Here is a 17,640-nt window from a genome sequence, read left to right as displayed (position 1 = left end):
AATTATCATAAAATGTGCAATGAGTAGCTTGTGTCGAGCATCATGCATCAATATAGAGGATTGAGTGACCTTTACGAATTGCAGATGCAAGAAGTGAATTTAGGGCCAAATGAGTAACTCTGCACGGTAATAACACAAATAGAAGGTTGGTTTTCATTCACTTAAAAAAATGGGACATTTAGAAAAAGAAACTCTTAGTACTTTCCCATATGAAAGATACAGTTTAATAGGGTTCTTGTATATATACTTTGGGATATTAACATCTATGAACTTGTAATATCAAAACATAAGTAGGTGATTATAACGGAATGAATCCATCTTTGATTAGCTCTTTGCCAAATCCAATGCCCTTTATTTACCATTAGTCATCATTTTGATTATCATTATTGTGCAGAGAAGGAAAATGGTTATTGAATGAAACTATATTATTAAAAAAAGAAACACTTGTATTATTAAAAATCAAGGACTAAAGAAAAAGGTATATCTTGTCATTGCGCATTGTTCAACCAATAAAACAATTACGAACCGGGTTAAAAGAAGAAGAAGAAAACAACGGTTTAGAATTGTATTTTATTTTCATCCGGTTTGGACCGACGGTGAAACCCGGGGGTTCAGAAGGTTCCCAATTAAAATTGGCCTGACTTCCCCGCCACTGCGAACCCGCTCAAAAACCCTACCTCAATTGCTCAAACACTCTCCCAACCTCTCTACTACTCAACTTTCTTCTTCTTCTTTCTTTTGATTCCCAAACGTTTAGTTTGTACAGAAACCAAGGAATATGCTTTCTGTGCTCCACTGATTCAACTTTCCTACTCCCTTTTCCCTCCAATTCCACAGGGTTTCTGCTCCTAATTCCGCTTCCCGATTTTGTTTTAGGGTTCTTCACAATATGGCATTGGATGAGGACGTCGTGCTGCGCGATGTCACCAATGCTGGTATTGTCATCACTAACCGCATTGCCAGAGAAGTGGCCACTCAACTTGATCTGGAGGAATCGCTGGAAGCTTCAAGATACGCTACTGATCCCTATACAACTCACCCCAGAGAGGTAATTGTTGTTGGTTTATGATGGGTTGGGTTGTTTTGAAAATTTAAATTGAGGTTTGAGGTTTTTGATTTTGGTAGTACTCTGTTTTTTTTTTCAATTGGCAAGTTGTTATCTTCTCGGTTTTTTTTTTTACACCGAAACTAGTATTACACTAATTATGTTTCTCTTTTATGGAACTCTTTAGCATGTTCTACATGAATTTGGCTTTATATTTGCAAATTTTAATAATTGGTTTGTATTTTAGTGTTTTTTTAAGTATATTTTTATTTAGTGTTACAATCAACAAATTTTCGTTGTTATTATTTAAATTTTGATACTTTCAAGAAATATTAACCATTGCATCTTCTACAAGCAGTCTAGTTGTTTTGTATACCGTCAGCTGTTTGGTTTGGCAATGTACAACCTTGCGTACTTGTTTGAATCGAGAAATTGCATTAATTTCATGCTATTATGTTCATTACTTCTTTTATAGTGGCCTCCTCTAGTGGAAGTGGTGGATACTTGGGAGTTACCTCCAGTGCTCATAGAAAGATATAATGCTGCTGGCGGGGAAGGAACTGCCTTATGTGGAATATTTCCAGAAATACGAAGAGCTTGGGCATCTGTTGATAATTCTTTATTTCTTTGGCGATTTGATAAGCGGTGAGTATAATTTGGCCATGTTAGATAATTTCATTATTAATGTGTATTTTGAAATCTAATTGTGATCCACAATATCGTTTGTTGCACCAGGATATCTTCTTGTAAATAATTGTTAACATTCAACGTATTTGTAATTTGATGATTTTGGAATTAATGTTTGGTCAATTTCTTTTCATATCCACAGAATCAATTATTTTGAAGTGTTGAAACCTTCTTATTTAAATATTTTAAAGAGCTATGAGTTTTGAGGTGGAAAAGTTGATATTTTCTTCATAATAAAGTGAAAAAAATTGTGAAAAGGTTACTTTGCTTGGATAAAACGAAAATTGGAACAGGAACAACTAATTTAAATTATTATTCAATTCAATCCAAACCGACCTATGAACTTGTTAATCACCTAGCTACCTAAGGTTTGTGTTGGAGCATTGATAGGCAAACGAGAACATTATGATATTAGTACGGTAGATTGGTTATTAATAAAGGGTATTTGGTGATTTGGATTATAGTTAGATTATTGTGAATTAGTCTCGTGTGAGAGAGAAAGCCCTCGAGGAAAGATCTACAAACAAGTGGAAATATTTCTTGAAGTATCACAATTTCAATCATGCTACTGTTTGTTTCTTATTAAAAAACTTTATAACTATGCTTCTGTTAATAACTTAATAACATTCCTAGTATTTCTTTGTACCATGTTTTAGGTGAACGAGTGCAGGCTATGATGGTCACATATCTAGGATATGATATCTTGGTAGTTTCCTTGACAATCAAATGTACTTAGGTTAGACGTCTCTTTTTTTTTTTTTCAAGAATAGTCGTGCACACAAACTAGTCCAAGCTCATGGTTATGAAGAAAAACGAAGATTCTTCTTGTTGAAATTTGAATACTCCAGTAGTTTGATCATAGTTTGACCAAGATAGCACGAATTGGTAGCTTTGAGATAACTATCCTACCTTTTGCCTCAAGTATATGACTTAGATAGGTGCGACAAACAAGGAAAATTTTTAAGGACTTCTAAACAGAGACAGAATCTTTAACAAGTCTTTTGTGGTGCACTTCTCAAGAAGTTGCCTAGCTTCTAGCATTTGTGCATCAGTGTTGTATTAGTAGCAGTTGGACACATTAGTGGTACTGCTACTGCTAATTTCTCCTGAACTGGAGCAGTACTCCTATAAAAAACCTATCAGGAAGCTGTCTACATGTTAAATAAGTGCTAGTAAAAGTTTTATTGATTTTACCCCACTAATTGCAAACTAAGAAATGCGTATTTCATATAGTAAGCGTAAAAAATATATAGTTTACTGGTTGGAAGTGGATTGTTAGGTGTTTATAGAGTACTTTTCATTGAAGTATAATTATCTCGTCAACTAATGGTGCTTTTTATTACTTTACCACTTGGTTAGGGATGGTCAATGTCCTGAGTTTAATGTGGAGGAGCAAGCCATCTGTGCCGTTGGGCTAACCAAATCCAAGCCTGGTGTTTTTGTTGAGGCAATACAATATCTTTTAATTCTAGCTACACCAGCAGAGGTAATAATTTCCCAACACTGCTTTTTTCCTTTATGTGTTACTTTTATCTTTTAGACTGGTATATATTGTTTAATCATGCAAAATTCAACAGTAATCAAAACTTTAAACTGGTCTAAATCGATTGATCGTGCAAAATGGCAGAGTCAAAACTAGCACAAAGAATGTTTTCTTTGGATATTCTTGATTGTGTTGATATTCCCATAGCTTCCGTCCAGGCAAAGAATTTAACTTTTTGGGGACTCTTCTGGTTTCAAATACTTTGATAAGGTAAGGTTCTTGTCCATGGTGGCCTCTTGAAGCAGTACATGGTGTCAAAGTGAGCTTAACTCCATAGTAATCACGATATTGCTTCTTAGAGGTTGAAAGTTTTATCCCCCATCTCCATAGTTGTTGTACTAAGAAAAAGAGATTATGAAGAAAACATACCAGACTCTGGAAGCTTAGAACCTAGTGTTACTCTGTTGATTTGGCTGGTTTTCTGCATTATATCATTAAGGTAGGCCACTTGGATGTTGGGACCTCTTGGTTAGAAAATTCTTTCTAACAAGAAGCCTCAACCTCTTCACAAGTCATTCCACCCCTGATTAGTTTTTTTATGGAAGGCAGTACATTTTACAGTTTAAGAAACAAAGACATGAAAGGTCATTCATTGATCAATATCTGGATGTTCTTTCAAAATTTATTGCTACTGGCTCTACTAGGTCTTCCGAAGGAAAGCTCCAAATTTCTTGCACTCATGGAGCCAGCTTAAACAAAACCGATACTTAATATTTTGACTGGCTACAACTTTATCCACAATGTCTCTTCTTGCTTAGAGAAGGTCCCATATCTTTTTTAGATAAAATGCCCACGTTTCTCTTTGTAATTGATGCCAAGAGCTCTATTAGCAGGGGAAAGATAAAGATTGTGCAGTTTAAAAAGATCATTAACAATTTGGTGTATTGAGAAAGATTTTGTATTGTTCTTGTAGCTTGTTTCTCCAAATTTTAGAGAGGGTGTCCATTTTCGAAATTCTTTCACATGGGATAAAACACTAGCGTAGTTTAGGTTTAACTATGTTTTGAAGTTTCTTTTTCTATACCATATTTTACAGTGGACTCGAAGTGCTTTCCTATCAGCATGTGTGCTGTACTGTTTGGTCAAGCTCATTCATTTTCCCAACTTTTCACCTGACTAAAGCACATGAAATCAGCAGTACTGCTGTGCTAAATTGAGGACGCTTAGTGCATTCAATCCACCTGTTTCCTGCTCATTTACTGATGTGTTCTTTTGTGGAGCTAAAGAAAGTAAATTATGTTGAATTGATTATAAACATGCATTCTACTTTTTGCAGGGTGTCTGTCCAACGGGCATGTGACACATTAAAAAAAAGTATGATCACCCTTTGTGAGCTTTAAAAATCCACTCCCACTGATAAATGAAGCAGTAAATGCCTACATAAATAATGTCATAAACTAAATGTATCATTAAAAGACAACGAAATGAGGTATAATACTTTTTAGGTTCTATTCGATTTGTGCATGTCATCCTTGCGCAGGGCCATGCTAATCTTCTCCGTATAAGCTTCTTTTGTGAATTTCATTGGTAGGTATATATTGTTGAAACAATTCTATGCAAATGGATGTACGTAGATAAAAAATACACATCATTTTTCTTCCTCCCACTTGTTTGGTTTGTCTCATTGTCTAATGGCATCTTTCATTGAGTTAGGTAAATGACAAAAGTTGTGTTAAGTTGTTAACTTGTGAAGTCCCAAGACTCGAAGTTTAGTTAACTGCTTTAATTCCTCCTAGATCTTTCTTTTGCCAATGGTTTCTTTGTTTCTTCTCAGCATCTTTTTGTTACCAGTTGATTCTTGTAGGAGTATGCTCTTCTGGTGGTGCTGATGGGATGGATCCGTATGCAGAGATTTCACTCCAGCCTTTGTCAGAGTATACCATTGCATCAGATGGGGTCACTATGACTTGCATCACTTGCACTGACAAAGGAAGAATTTTTTTGGCTGGCCGTGATGGCAACATTTACGAGCTTCATTACACATCTGGTTCTGGTTGGCAAAAGCGATGTCGTAAAATTTGCCTTACTTCTGGTTTAGGAGGTGTGATATCAAGGTATCCAGTGAATTAAATTCATAAAGTTACAACTGTTGGCTGGAGTCCCCTTTTTGACGGTTTTACATTTGTGTATGCTGGTTTGTTAATGATGTGAAGTAATAATTTTAAATTTTTAAATTTTATTTATTTATAAATTTGTATACTTGGATAGTGAATCTCTCTTTCCATTGCATTCTTAGTTGGAAAAGGTGATTTTTACACATCCAAATTAATTCTGCTGACCAAGTGGTGCCATGTTTATCTGATTAAGTTAATTAATTCTGCTGACCAAGTAGTGCCATGTTTATCTGATTAAGTTTACTGTGTGATGAATATGCTCACAGCGTTTAACTTCTTTTGTGGTACCTGAATTTTCTGGGTTTCTACACTAACCTAAAAGCTCCTGGTATCTTTCAGATGGGTTGTGCCAAATGTATTCAAGTTTGGAGCTGTTGATCCTATTGTTGAAATGATCTATGATAGTGAAAGATGCATTTTATATACAAGAACTGAGGAAATGAAAGTTCAAGTATTTGTGTTGGGATCCAATGGTGACGGACCACTTAAGAAAGTAGCAGAAGAAAGAAATTTGATCAATCAGAGAAATGGATCTTATGGAAGTAGACAGTCAAAGGGACCTAGAGCTATGAGTCGATCAGCATTGCCATCTATTGTCTGCATTTCACTCTTATCTACACTTGAATCAAAGTCATTGCACCTTCTAGCAGTTTTATCAGATGGTAGAAGGATGTATTTAACCACTTCATCATCAAATGGAAACTTGGGTGCATATAATTCCAGCCATCAGACGCCAAGTTGTTTAAAAGTTGTGGCTACAAGGCCTTCTCCTCCTCTAGGTGTTGGCGGAGGACTTACATTTGGTGCCAACTCTATTTCTGGTAGACCTCAAAATGAAGAGCTGTTGCCGAAGGTCGAGACAGCATTTTACTCTGCTGGGACTTTAGTTCTTTCTGATTCATCACCACCAACTATATCTTCACTTCTCCTTGTGAGCAAGGATCCCGTAGCACAATCTTCCATATCTGGTACTTCAGCCTTAAATGCAAGGACTTCTTTTGCTTTAAGGGAAATTGTTTCTTCTCTTCCTGTTGAAGGTCGAATGCTTTTTGTAGCAGATGTTTTGCCCTTACCAGATGCTGCAGCCACTATGCAATCTTTATATTCACAGATTGAATTTGGGGTATCAGATTTCTCAGACGAGCATAGTGAAAAAGCAGTTGGAAAACTATGGGCCAGAGGAGATCTATCTACCCAACACATATTACCTAGAAGGAGACTCGTTGTATTCAGTACCATGGGCATGATGGATATTGCTTTCAACAGGCCTGTGGATATTTTGAGAAGGTTGTTCGAGTCTAATTCACCAAGATCGATTTTAGAAGACTTCTTCAAAAGGTTTGGAGCTGGTGAAGCGGCTGCCATGTGTCTAATGTTGGCTTCAAGGATTGTCCACTGTGAAAATCTCATAACCAATGTTATTGCAGACAAGGCAGGTGAAGCTTTTGAGGATCCAAGAATTGTTGGGATGCCTCAGCTTGGAGGCAATACTGCCTTGTCAGACACAAGAACTGCTGCTGGTGGGTTTAGCATGGGTCAGGTTGCTGAGGAGGCTGTGCCAGTATTTTCAGGTGCGCATGAAGGGCTCTGCTTGTGTTCATCAAGGTTGCTTTTTCCACTCTGGGAACTTCCTGTCGTGGCTCTTAAAGGTATCTCAGATTCTACAACTACTTCACACAATGGACTAGTTGTTTGTAGACTTTCTGCTGGAGCCATGCAAATCCTTGAGAATAAGCTCCGTGCGCTTGAAAAGTTCCTAAGGTCGAGAAGGAACCAGAGAAGAGGTCTTTATGGTTGTGTAGCTGGCTTGGGAGATGTTACAGGTTCTATTCTTTATGGTAGTGGTTCAGATCTTGTATCTAGTGATCGGAATATGGTGAAAAGCATTTTTGGTACATACACAAGAAACATGGAATCTGCTGGGACTGGAACTTCTAACAAAAGGCAGAGATTACCTTACAGTCCTGCTGAGTTGGCGGCCATGGAGGTAGTTTAAATTTGATGAACGAATATTGATGCCTTTTCTTTCTTCCTAAGATATGTTTTTACTTTGTTCTTTTTTCATGATTTTATGCTTGTGACGCTGCAGGTTAGGGCAATGGAGTGTATTAGGCAACTGCTGCTTAGATCTGCTGAAGCTTTATTTTTGCTTCAGCTTCTTTCTCAACACCACTTAACACGCTTGGTTCAGGGCTTGGATGATAGTTTTAGGCAGGCAATAGCTCAATTGACTTTTAATCAGCTTGTTTGTTCGGCAGAGGGTGATAATCTTGCTACAAGACTTATATCTGCTCTAATGCAGGTGATTGACTTTGTTTCTAGTTCAACATTGGAGTATCCAGTAATTTAGCACACAAAAGTAACCAGCATAAGTTTCATGTCCCTATTGTTTATCAATGGTTTTGAACTTTTTAATAATTCGGGAGGCTCCTTCCTCTGAAGCTTTTTATGGTAGTATGGGAAGGTGTCAGGCTGTAGAACAAACAAATCATAAATATCATTATTATTTTCCTGGCCATTTTATTTTTTCTTCTAGGCTTTGGCTTCCTTTTTCTTTTCTTTCGTTTTTTTTTAAATTGATATTATTTTGGTATTATGAATGTCATACCTATTTTTGTTATTATTTTTGGCTTGATTATCTTTTGGAAGCTCCTTTGTTTCCTTCCAGCTTCTGTTTTTATTATGCCTCCCACATAATCATTCCTATTAATGTACACCCTATTTTAAGATAAAAAAGGTTTTCATTATTTATATCTCACTTGGGACCAAATTCCTTGAATTGACGTGTTATCTTTTTGCCAGTACTATACTGGTCCTGATGGCAGGGGAACTGTAGATGATATTAGTGGGAGGTTAAGGGAAGGTTGTCCAAGTTACTTTAAAGAGTCTGACTATAAATTTTTCTTAGCCGTGGAATGTCTGGAGAGAGCTGCTGTAACTCTTGACCCAATGGAGAAAGAGAATCTTGCTAGGGAAGCCTTTAATTGTTTGAGTAAAATTCCAGAGTCTGCAGATTTACGAACTGTATGCAAACGTTTCGAGGATTTGAGGTCAGTTTATTTTCAGGCTTATTGCTAATACTGACATAAGTTTCCGGGGCAACATTTTATTAATTTCGTGCAATACTTAATATGAGTGACCATTTCAGATTCTATGAAGCGGTGGTTCGTTTGCCTCTGCAGAAAGCCCAGGCTCTTGACCCTGGAGGCAATGCTTTTAATGAACAAACTGATTTGGCTGCTCGAGAACGTGCACTTTCCGAGCGTGAACAGTGCTATGAAATAATTATAAGTGCTCTACGTTCTCTAAAAGGTGATGTCTTACTGAAGGAATTTGGGTCTCCTATGAAGCCTGCTGCTTCAAGGTCCATTCCTGATATGGCGACACGTAGCAAATATATATGCCAGATTGTTCAGCTTGGAGTTCAATCCCCTGACAAAATTTTCCATAATTACTTATATCGGTCTATGATTGATTTGGGGCTTGACAATGAATTGTTGGAGTATGGAGGACCAGATTTGGTACCCTTCCTACAAAATGCTGGGCGGCATCCCATACAAGAGGTTTAAATTTTCTTCTCATGTTCTAAGCTTTCATTTTGTATGTTATATTGATGGTTAAGATTATATAGTGTACTTCATGTTACCTGTCCAATCAAGATGCCGGAATGTTCATTATTATCTAAGTTATTGTAGAAGTGGAAATAAACATTTAATAGCAGGGATAAGGTCACAAGTTCAAAATTGCTTAAAATTATCAACTCAGAACTGACTATTACACACCAGTTTCTTCAATATCGAATATTACTGTTGAACATTATCAACATTGGAATTTCTTTTCTAAAATCTTTATTGGTTTGACATGGTCTTCACATTTTTATTATGTTTGTATGGTTTAGGTTCGAGCTGTCTCAGCTCTAACAGCTGGGCCTTCTCCAATTGGTCAATCTGGAGTAGTTGGTACGACAAATGAAGCCAAATATTTTGATCTTTTAGCTCGATATTATGTTACGAAGCGGCAACATTTGCTTGCTGCTCATGTGCTGCTAAGACTAGCTGGTAGACGCTCATCTGATCCTGGTGATGTTCTTACTCTAGAGGAAAGGTATAAATTCCTAACATCTACTTCTTTTGCATGACGGATACCAATATATGTCTGTTTAGGTGCTCAGTAAGAGCGTAAACATGTGGCATTGACAATAAATATGTGAACTAGAAAAGTGGGAAAAAGATCAATTCATACCTCTATACTTTGGAGATTGTATCAACTAAAACCCAAAACTAATAATTATATCAATTTAAACCATTATTTCTGTAAGTGTACCAATTTACATCTTCCCAATTTTGTTAAAAGAAACATAGTGGCACACGTATAATTTGTATCCTTGTATGAATTATTTCATTTATTAATGAAATGAAATCTATTTCTCTTCTTGAAGAACTTATAACATTTAAACTACCAAATCTTTAAGTGAATCAATTTATGCTAGTTATTATGATTACCTTTGAGAATCATCCATGCATCAATTCTTACCCGTGCAAATTTCTTCAAATGTTAGTTTTATAAAATAGACAAATATAGTTAAATTCTAAAGGAAATTCTGACTAAGAATCTTAATTGATTCTCTTGTGAAAGTTTAGGGTTTCAATTGATTTATATATATATATATATATATATATTTGAAAGAAAACACACTTTTCATTGAAATGATGAAAAGAGACAAAGTCTTAAAGTACAAAGATTCAATGATTAGTCTCACATAGTATTTTTCCAAATGTAACGTAGTGCAGGGTGTAAATTGGCACACTTCCAAAACTGTAGGGTTTAAATTGATACACTTATTAGTTTAGGGTTTTCATTGATACGAGACTTAAAAAAGTTTTAGGGCTATAAAATGACATTTTCTTAAAATGGAAAAGGGATGATTGGAATTTTTGCAGTTTTCAACAACAGATATTGAGAAATAGGCACGAAGTCTTCAAGTTAGGAAACTTCATTGTTGATGTGGGTTTCTTTGGACCATTTCTCAATTTGTGTCTGTCATACTGGCTCAAGTGCCATGCAATTTTCTCCTTATCTGTTCCATTTCTATTGGTTCCTAAAGGGATTGTTCATGTGGAGTTTGTTTTCAAAGCCTTTTACCAATATTCTCCACTTCTAATGAATTTTATTTAATTTTTTCTGTTTTGAAAAAGAAAAGGTTACGACATCTGTACTTTGGAGTGTTAGTCTCTTTTCATTTCCTCAATGAGAAGTTTTGAGTATTTTTTTATGTGACTTGTCTTCAGGTGCCAATACTTGAGCAATGCAGTTTTACAAGCAAAGAATGCAAACAGTAGCAAGGGTTTGGCAGGTTCTACCCCCGATACCTTAGACAATGGATTGCTTGAACAGCTTGAAGGGAAACTTGCTGTTCTTCGTTTCCAGATGAAAATTAAGGAGGAGCTGGAGGCTTTAGCTTCAAGAATAGAATCTGTGGCTAGTACATCTGATTCAGTCCAAAATGAAATAATCACAGATAATGATTTGGCTGCTAATTCCAGTATTGCGAATACGGCTCGGCAAAAGGCTAAAGAACTATCATTGGAGTTAAAGACTATAACTCAGCTATACAACGAATATGCTGTTCCATTTGAGCTATGGGAGGTAGATTTGTCTGTTTACTTCATTCAATTTGAGGATTTGATATTCTCCCTCTTTGTTTATCCTTATTGATGGGGTAATTACAAATAATAGAGAAAAATGAAGTTAATATTGAGGAAACGAATATGTTAACAGTTAGGTTGAGACACGAATATCTTGTTCATTGGGGTGTGTTGTATCTCTTTATATCAACCACTGGTGTAGCACATATTCTCTGGTCTGTCCCCTTGTACAACAACTCAACTGAAATATTGTGTAGCTCAAACCACTATGCACTAAAAGGTTGAGCTCAATGCTCGATAACTAAAAACACCCTTTTTTTGGCTAACTGCTCTCGAAGAGCTAATTAGAGAGATAACAGTGAAAGATATAATTTTTATTTTTTGGTTGAAGTTATGTTGTGTGTTTTGAGAGTAAGGGAAGAGTCTTTTATAGTGAATTTTTACTTCAAATATTTATTACACATACTAAATACCATTTAAAACTCAGTTTGTTCTTTTCTCTAATTTATTGAAAACCTTTTTAATTTTTGACTTTCTCATTCTATAAGTTAAAACTCGATAAAATATTACGAATGTAACAACACACATTGGTAAATTTATGGTGAATTCTTTTACATCCCCGCTTCACTTTTCGAGTATTTGATGGGCTGACATTGAATATCAATATATGGATTCCTACATTTAATTGTTGTTCTTTATTCTGTTTGATGATGGATTCTTCTGCTTGGGGTTTTCAGATATGTTTGGAAATGCTGTACTTTGCAAACTATTCTTCTGATGGCAATACTAGTATTGTCAGAGAAACTTGGGCAAGATTAATTGACCAGACTCTTTCTACGGGTGGCATCGCTGAAGCTTGTTCAGTACTTAAAAGGGTTGGCGTCAACATTTACCCTGGTGATGGAGGTGGAATACCTTTGGAGTCTCTTTGTCTTCACCTTGAGAAGGCTGCATTGGTATGGTTGTGCACGTTGAAGTAAAGACATGTTTGATGATATTTTATGCTGATTATTATAAGTAATTGTATGAAAGTGTCGTTATTCTTTTCTATTCATAATGTCGTTATACCTATAATATCAGCTCTTCTTGTAATATTTTTCTTTACACAGGAGAGATCAGAATCAGGAGTTGAATCTATTGGGAACGATGATGTTGCAAGAGCCCTTATTGCTGTTTGCAAGGGTGCAACTGAGCCAGTGTTGAATGCTTATGATCAATTGTTGTTGAATGGTGCAATTCTGCCATCACCCAAACTCAGGTTACGCCTCCTCCAATCTGTGTTAGTGGTACTCCATGAGTGGGCTATGTCAATATCTTCACAGACGGTGAGTAGAAGTGCAACTGCAGCGTCTCTGGTTCTTGCTGGAAAATACACTTTGGATCAAATAGCTATTTTCAACCAAGGGGTTCGGGACAAGATAGCCAGTGCTGCTAACAGGTCAATTTCATGATTTTACCTTGCTTGTTGATACTTTTTTTTTTTTTATACATTTAATCTTAATTGTCAAGTTTCTTATTTGAGTTTTGCTTAGCAATACAAATGCTCAACTTGAAGTTGTGGTCATACATACCACGACAAATAATAAGTAATTGATTTACTTTGAAGATTTCAATTACTTTTCAAAATTACTATTATTATGTTGATAGTTGGCGCACTGTCCCTTTATGTTACTGTCCACCCCATTAACTCTCGATGAGGCTTCATGCTCCCTAGGGCTAAATCCAAGTGAGAACTATAATTGAACAATAATTTACTAGGAGATTGTTAATGGATCTAAATTGATGTACCAGCATTTCTATAAGGAAAATATTCGAGTTATGAGTGCTAACTTTACATCTGGAACCTTTGTAACAGATATATGACTGAGGTTCGTAGGTTAGCACTTCCACAAAACCAAACTGAGGCTGTCTATCGAGGCTTTAAGGAGCTTGAAGAGTCGCTAGTTAGTTCCTTTTCTTTTAGTCAATTTTGATTTATCTTTGTTCTATAATCTCTGTTGTTGTACCAAATGTTTGGGCTCTCAATTTATTTTTTCAAGATACAAAGGTAGATTTTACAAAGCTGAAGTGGCTTCTGTAACCTACAATGTAATATTATCAAAAGGTAGTTAATGAGGCAGTGTAATGTTGAATAATAGAAACTACATACTTGTGTTGGCGTGTTGGTGCATGTAAAGTTTACCATACTCTTCCTGGTATGATTCACTTGCTCCATGGGGTATGGGGATAATGAGACGTAGTAATGTGTTTACAGGTAACTGCCTTCAAAACATTTCATATCCTAAGAACTATATATAGTGAATGGAGGATAACACTATCTTTTGTCATTTTCTTAATTATAGACCTCATCACTGCTTTACTTGAGGTATCTTTGGTGTTACTTTAGTACACAGGTAACTGGCCCGGACATCAACGATGAAGTCAATTTTGACTGTTGACGGTGTCACGGTTGCTGCACGTCCTGCTGGAAAAAGACAGGCTTTGTGGGGGGTAATATTTGATTGATACATCCATAGTTATTGTCAGTTCTATTTATCTTGTTTGTGTTTGCAACTTTGCACCATTTTAAGTGCTTGGAAATGCATTTCAGTAACAACGAGTAACTGCGATGATCAGTTTTGAGAAGTGATAACTTTAGGGTTCTTCTGCCTTGGCAGTGAGAGTTGGGCTAATAATCGGGACGACCAGCCTGGCCGTGGGATACTGCAACGGGTCGTCGTGTGATGTAATTTATTTAGATTGTCTTAGTTCTGATTTGTTGATGGTAAATTTTCATGTCCAGTTTATCTGATTATTCCATGACCTGTTATTTTATTAAAGAGCTTTGGGTCTGTTTTCTTATTTACATCCAGAATTTCTTACCCAGTTAATGGAAATATACAGATTACTTCATTTTTTATTTTGTTTTCACGAGTGTAGAGATTGAGTCTCTAACCTCTCTATTAAGGGTATATGTTCAATCTCGTAACTTGTCATCAATCGTACCGTTGGAGTCTTTCTAAATGAGGATAAATTAATATTTCTCCTTTGAGTTAGTTATGAAGAAAGGACAGCTTGGAATTTGTATAATACACATTTGAGTTTTTTTGCGGTGATAAGTTTATAATTTTGTATACATTGGGAGGAACCATTTAAATGATCTTTAAATAAGTAAATTATTTATCTCTAATCAAGATTTCATTAGAATCACCGTTTGTGGAACGAAAAAATTGTTAAATATATATATATATATATATAAGATATAGTTAAATTTTAAATTTCATCCATAACAAATATTAATAAAATTTTGTCAATGTCTATCAATGCAGTCATCAATAGGCATGGATAAAAAGTTCGTCAATATCAGTTATTGTCACACAAACAGTTTAATTTTTAGTTGATTCTTAAAACAAAAATATGTTTTCTTCGAAAAAAATTGAAAATTTAGCTTGGTGTATGTATGTTTTTAAGCTTAATTTTTATAAATAAAAAATAAAATTATTATTGAATGGAGTATAGTTTTTTTTTTTTTATCATGTAGACGTTTTTTTAATTTGTTTTTGGAATTTTCTATCAAAATATTTGAATTGTCATTCAGTTTATTGAAAATTTCTTTCTTAACCCAAAGTTTTTCTTTGATTATGAAAATACACTTACATATATAGATAACAGCTAAGAAAATGATTTTAAATGATAAAGTTATTGAAAATATTTATAAATATAACAAAATACTATTACAGAGATAAACACAAATAATAATCTAGTGAAATTTTACTTATTTGTAAATATTTTGGTTGATTTTATCATATTTGAAAATAAGAATTTATAGAGGGTATTTTAAAAAAATATAACAAATCGACAAAAGATTTACAATGTATAGAACAATTTTGAAAACAGAAAAAGCGCACAATGGAAAATAAAAAAAATGTCCCAATCAACACGCGATTAATTGGCCACACGCGTGTATGTAATTATTCTTCTAAACGATCATGTAAGAAATGGCACACGATCGTGTAGGTAGTATCAACACTAGTCACACGAGTGCGTGTAGCTCTTCTTCTAAACCATCGTGAACCAATATCATTTAGATTTTGTACCTGATTGTGCACAATCATGTACCAAAATCTGAACGATTTTTGTTTGATTGTGTACCAAGATCTTTTATATTTGGTACATGATCTTTATACTAGTATCATTTAGATTTTGTTCAAGATCGTGATTGTGTACCAAGATCTTTTATATTTGGTACACGATCTTGTACCAATATCGTTTAGATTTTGTACACAATTGTATATCAAGATATAAACAATTTTTGTTGAAGATTGTGTACCAAAATCTTTTATATTTAGTACACGATCTTGAACCATGATTGTTTAGATTTTGGTATACATCGTTTAGATTTGGAAGAGAAAATATATAAGAGATGACGAAGATCGTTTACTAAAGATAGTGAGGATGTGCTTGGGAGTGATAGGTAACATAGTAATTTTAGGAAAAAAAGGATTTATGTATGATAGATTTTGTAAAATTGATTTCTAAATAATTAGATTTATGTTTGGTAACCAACTTTTGAAATTGATTTTTATATGTTTAAAATTGATTTTCAATTATTACGTTTGATATAAAAATGATTTTAGAAGTATCAAATTAATTAAAAGGTTATTTTATATTTGGAAGTTTATTTTCATAAAAAAGAATTATAATAAATATCTAATTTTATTTCTTTACTTTTTCATTTATTTTAGTGTTAGATTAGTATATGAGATTGATATGTGAGGTAAAAAAAAAAAAAAACACATTAAAAATAAAGAAAATTCAAAACATATATCTCATCTAATCTAAAATTGTTTGTATGGTTACAAAATACTTAAGCGATACAAAAATATTAAATAGAAGGAAAATGTGGTGGCGTTTGGAATGACTAAGGTGTGAGATGGATTGAAGAGGATGGAGAAGACAAATGTGGAATTAGGTTAAAAATTTCCTTATTAAATATTAAAGTATTTGGGGTATTTCAAAAACTATATAAAGGAAGATGATAATTTTCCGACAATCACCGGAGAGATAATGCTTCAAATATCAAATTGAAGTGATTTCTTATTTTTTTTAAAATTAATTTCATTAAACTTTCAAACACCATATTTTTGTAAAAAAGTGATTTTAGTTAGAGAAAAGGTGATTTTGGCTATGTTAAAATCACTACCAAACACATCCGTTGGAGTTTATTTATTTTTGTATATTCTTTGTATTCCAAATTGAAACAAATTATTCAATAATATTAAGAAATCAACATGGTATAGAGCTCTAAAGTCTCTTCCTTATTATTAAGCTTTTGCCTCTTTAATTTTGTCAATGCCTCTGACCGCTTGTCTCATGAGTTTAATTTTAAATTCACTGGATTTGTTTTGTTTTTAAATCAATAATTTGTGGGTATCATCTACAGTTTGGAAATTTTCGTGTTTAAGTTCTTTGTTGTAGTCTTCCAGCTCGGAAGTTTTCTGTGTTTTAGTTGTTCGAGAGTTCTCCAATCCAAAAGTTCTCATTGTTCTTGTTTTTGGTGGGCCTTTGCTTCCAACCCAAATCTATTATGATTTGATTCGGGAGTTTGCTTTAGTTTTTATCATTGAGTTACTTCAGTTCAACGTTTTAGCACCCTCCTCAAACTCAAGTTGTTTCTACCGGCTTGAGTTTGAGAGAATGCTAAAACTAATCAAGTTTTATTGAATTTATTCTTATCTGTTTCCTTAGTATTTTTTCCGGTTGTATAACTGCATTAGATGCCGTCTTTTTAGTTTTACAAAAAGGTCCATGTGGTTTTAATACATTCTAATGAATACACAACACACACATCATGCCTAAGAAATGCTCGTTTGGAGTGTTCTATAGATCTTTTATTCATATATATTTCACTTCTTAACATATCTTGAATGGAACAGTTGGATTTATTATATACTATTTACTAAAAGTTTATCACATTATTTTATGGTTTATATATAGGTTTAATAAGATGATGTTGGGACTCTTGTCTATCGAATTGTTGATGAGACATCCCCTCTCCTACTTAATATATTCGGTAGACTCATTTGGATTGGTGACCCTGTTTTTTATATATATAAAATATAAAGAGCATAAAGTTGTGAGGGGCTCGAGCCCTCCTTTGACCTATGCTAAATCCATCGGTATTTATGTGGATGGTCAAGTTAAAAATTTGGAGAGAGAAAGCTCCTTATAAATTGTGCTAATATAAGCATGTGTACTTCCAAGTTGATTACAAGTGATAGAGACTTCTTCACAAACTATGGTGAGTTCCTACCCCCTTTGGTTGCTACGAAGTTTGAGTACTCTATTTAAGGTTCAACATCATCTTTCATAAAACTTAACGTGATTATCTTGATGAATTTTGTGTATAATAATGTTCTTGTGGTTGCATCACCAACTGTTATACATCATCATATTAGCTTACCTTACACTACACTTACCAAGACATTGGAGCATCGAAAAGACATTATGATCTTTATTTGATTGCTCAAGTCTTGTGTGTATTGTCTTTGGGTCTATAGGTAATGCAGTGCAAGCAGTGAAGATAACTGTGTTGTCATGAACATAACTCACACCACCATTAAACAC

The 17,640-nt window shown here is 34.4% G+C and overlaps 1 protein-coding gene and 1 non-coding gene across 8 annotated transcripts; one reads left to right on the top strand and one right to left on the bottom strand.

Moving 5' to 3' along the window:
* The first annotated feature begins 660 nt into the window (after window positions 1–660).
* Window positions 661–13,931, top strand: LOC103502539 (nuclear pore complex protein NUP155). 7 transcript variants are annotated; one of them, XR_007824161.1, is made up of 15 exons: window positions 661–1,048; window positions 1,521–1,690; window positions 3,092–3,218; window positions 5,067–5,329; window positions 5,729–7,376; window positions 7,479–7,691; window positions 8,192–8,439; window positions 8,538–8,952; window positions 9,288–9,493; window positions 10,678–11,035; window positions 11,772–11,990; window positions 12,144–12,472; window positions 12,890–13,288; window positions 13,421–13,524; window positions 13,692–13,931. XR_007824161.1 is itself a non-coding variant. In XM_008466498.3 (13 exons), the coding sequence occupies exons 1-13, from the start codon at window positions 890–892 to the stop codon at window positions 13,005–13,007; spliced, it is 4,473 nt and encodes a 1,490-aa protein (XP_008464720.1). In that variant the 5' UTR covers window positions 661–889; the 3' UTR covers window positions 13,008–13,931. The 7 variants fall into 7 exon arrangements, 2 of the variants coding, with proteins under 2 accessions (XP_008464720.1, XP_050946719.1); XR_007824162.1 differs by having other exon boundaries at window positions 13,625–13,931; XR_540592.3 differs by having other exon boundaries at window positions 13,421–13,931.
* On the bottom strand, window positions 4,709–4,813 carry LOC127151507 (U6 spliceosomal RNA). The gene has a single exon (XR_007824558.1). It is a non-coding gene; the product is annotated as a U6 spliceosomal RNA (small nuclear RNA).
* Window positions 13,932–17,640: the final 3,709 nt, after the last annotated feature.

Source organism: Cucumis melo, chromosome 10, assembly GCF_025177605.1.
Source record: "Cucumis melo cultivar AY chromosome 10, USDA_Cmelo_AY_1.0, whole genome shotgun sequence".
Classification (NCBI taxonomy): domain Eukaryota; kingdom Viridiplantae; phylum Streptophyta; class Magnoliopsida; order Cucurbitales; family Cucurbitaceae; genus Cucumis; species Cucumis melo.
Note: the sequence above shows the minus strand (reverse complement) of the source record. Positions and strands in the feature narration are given on the sequence as shown.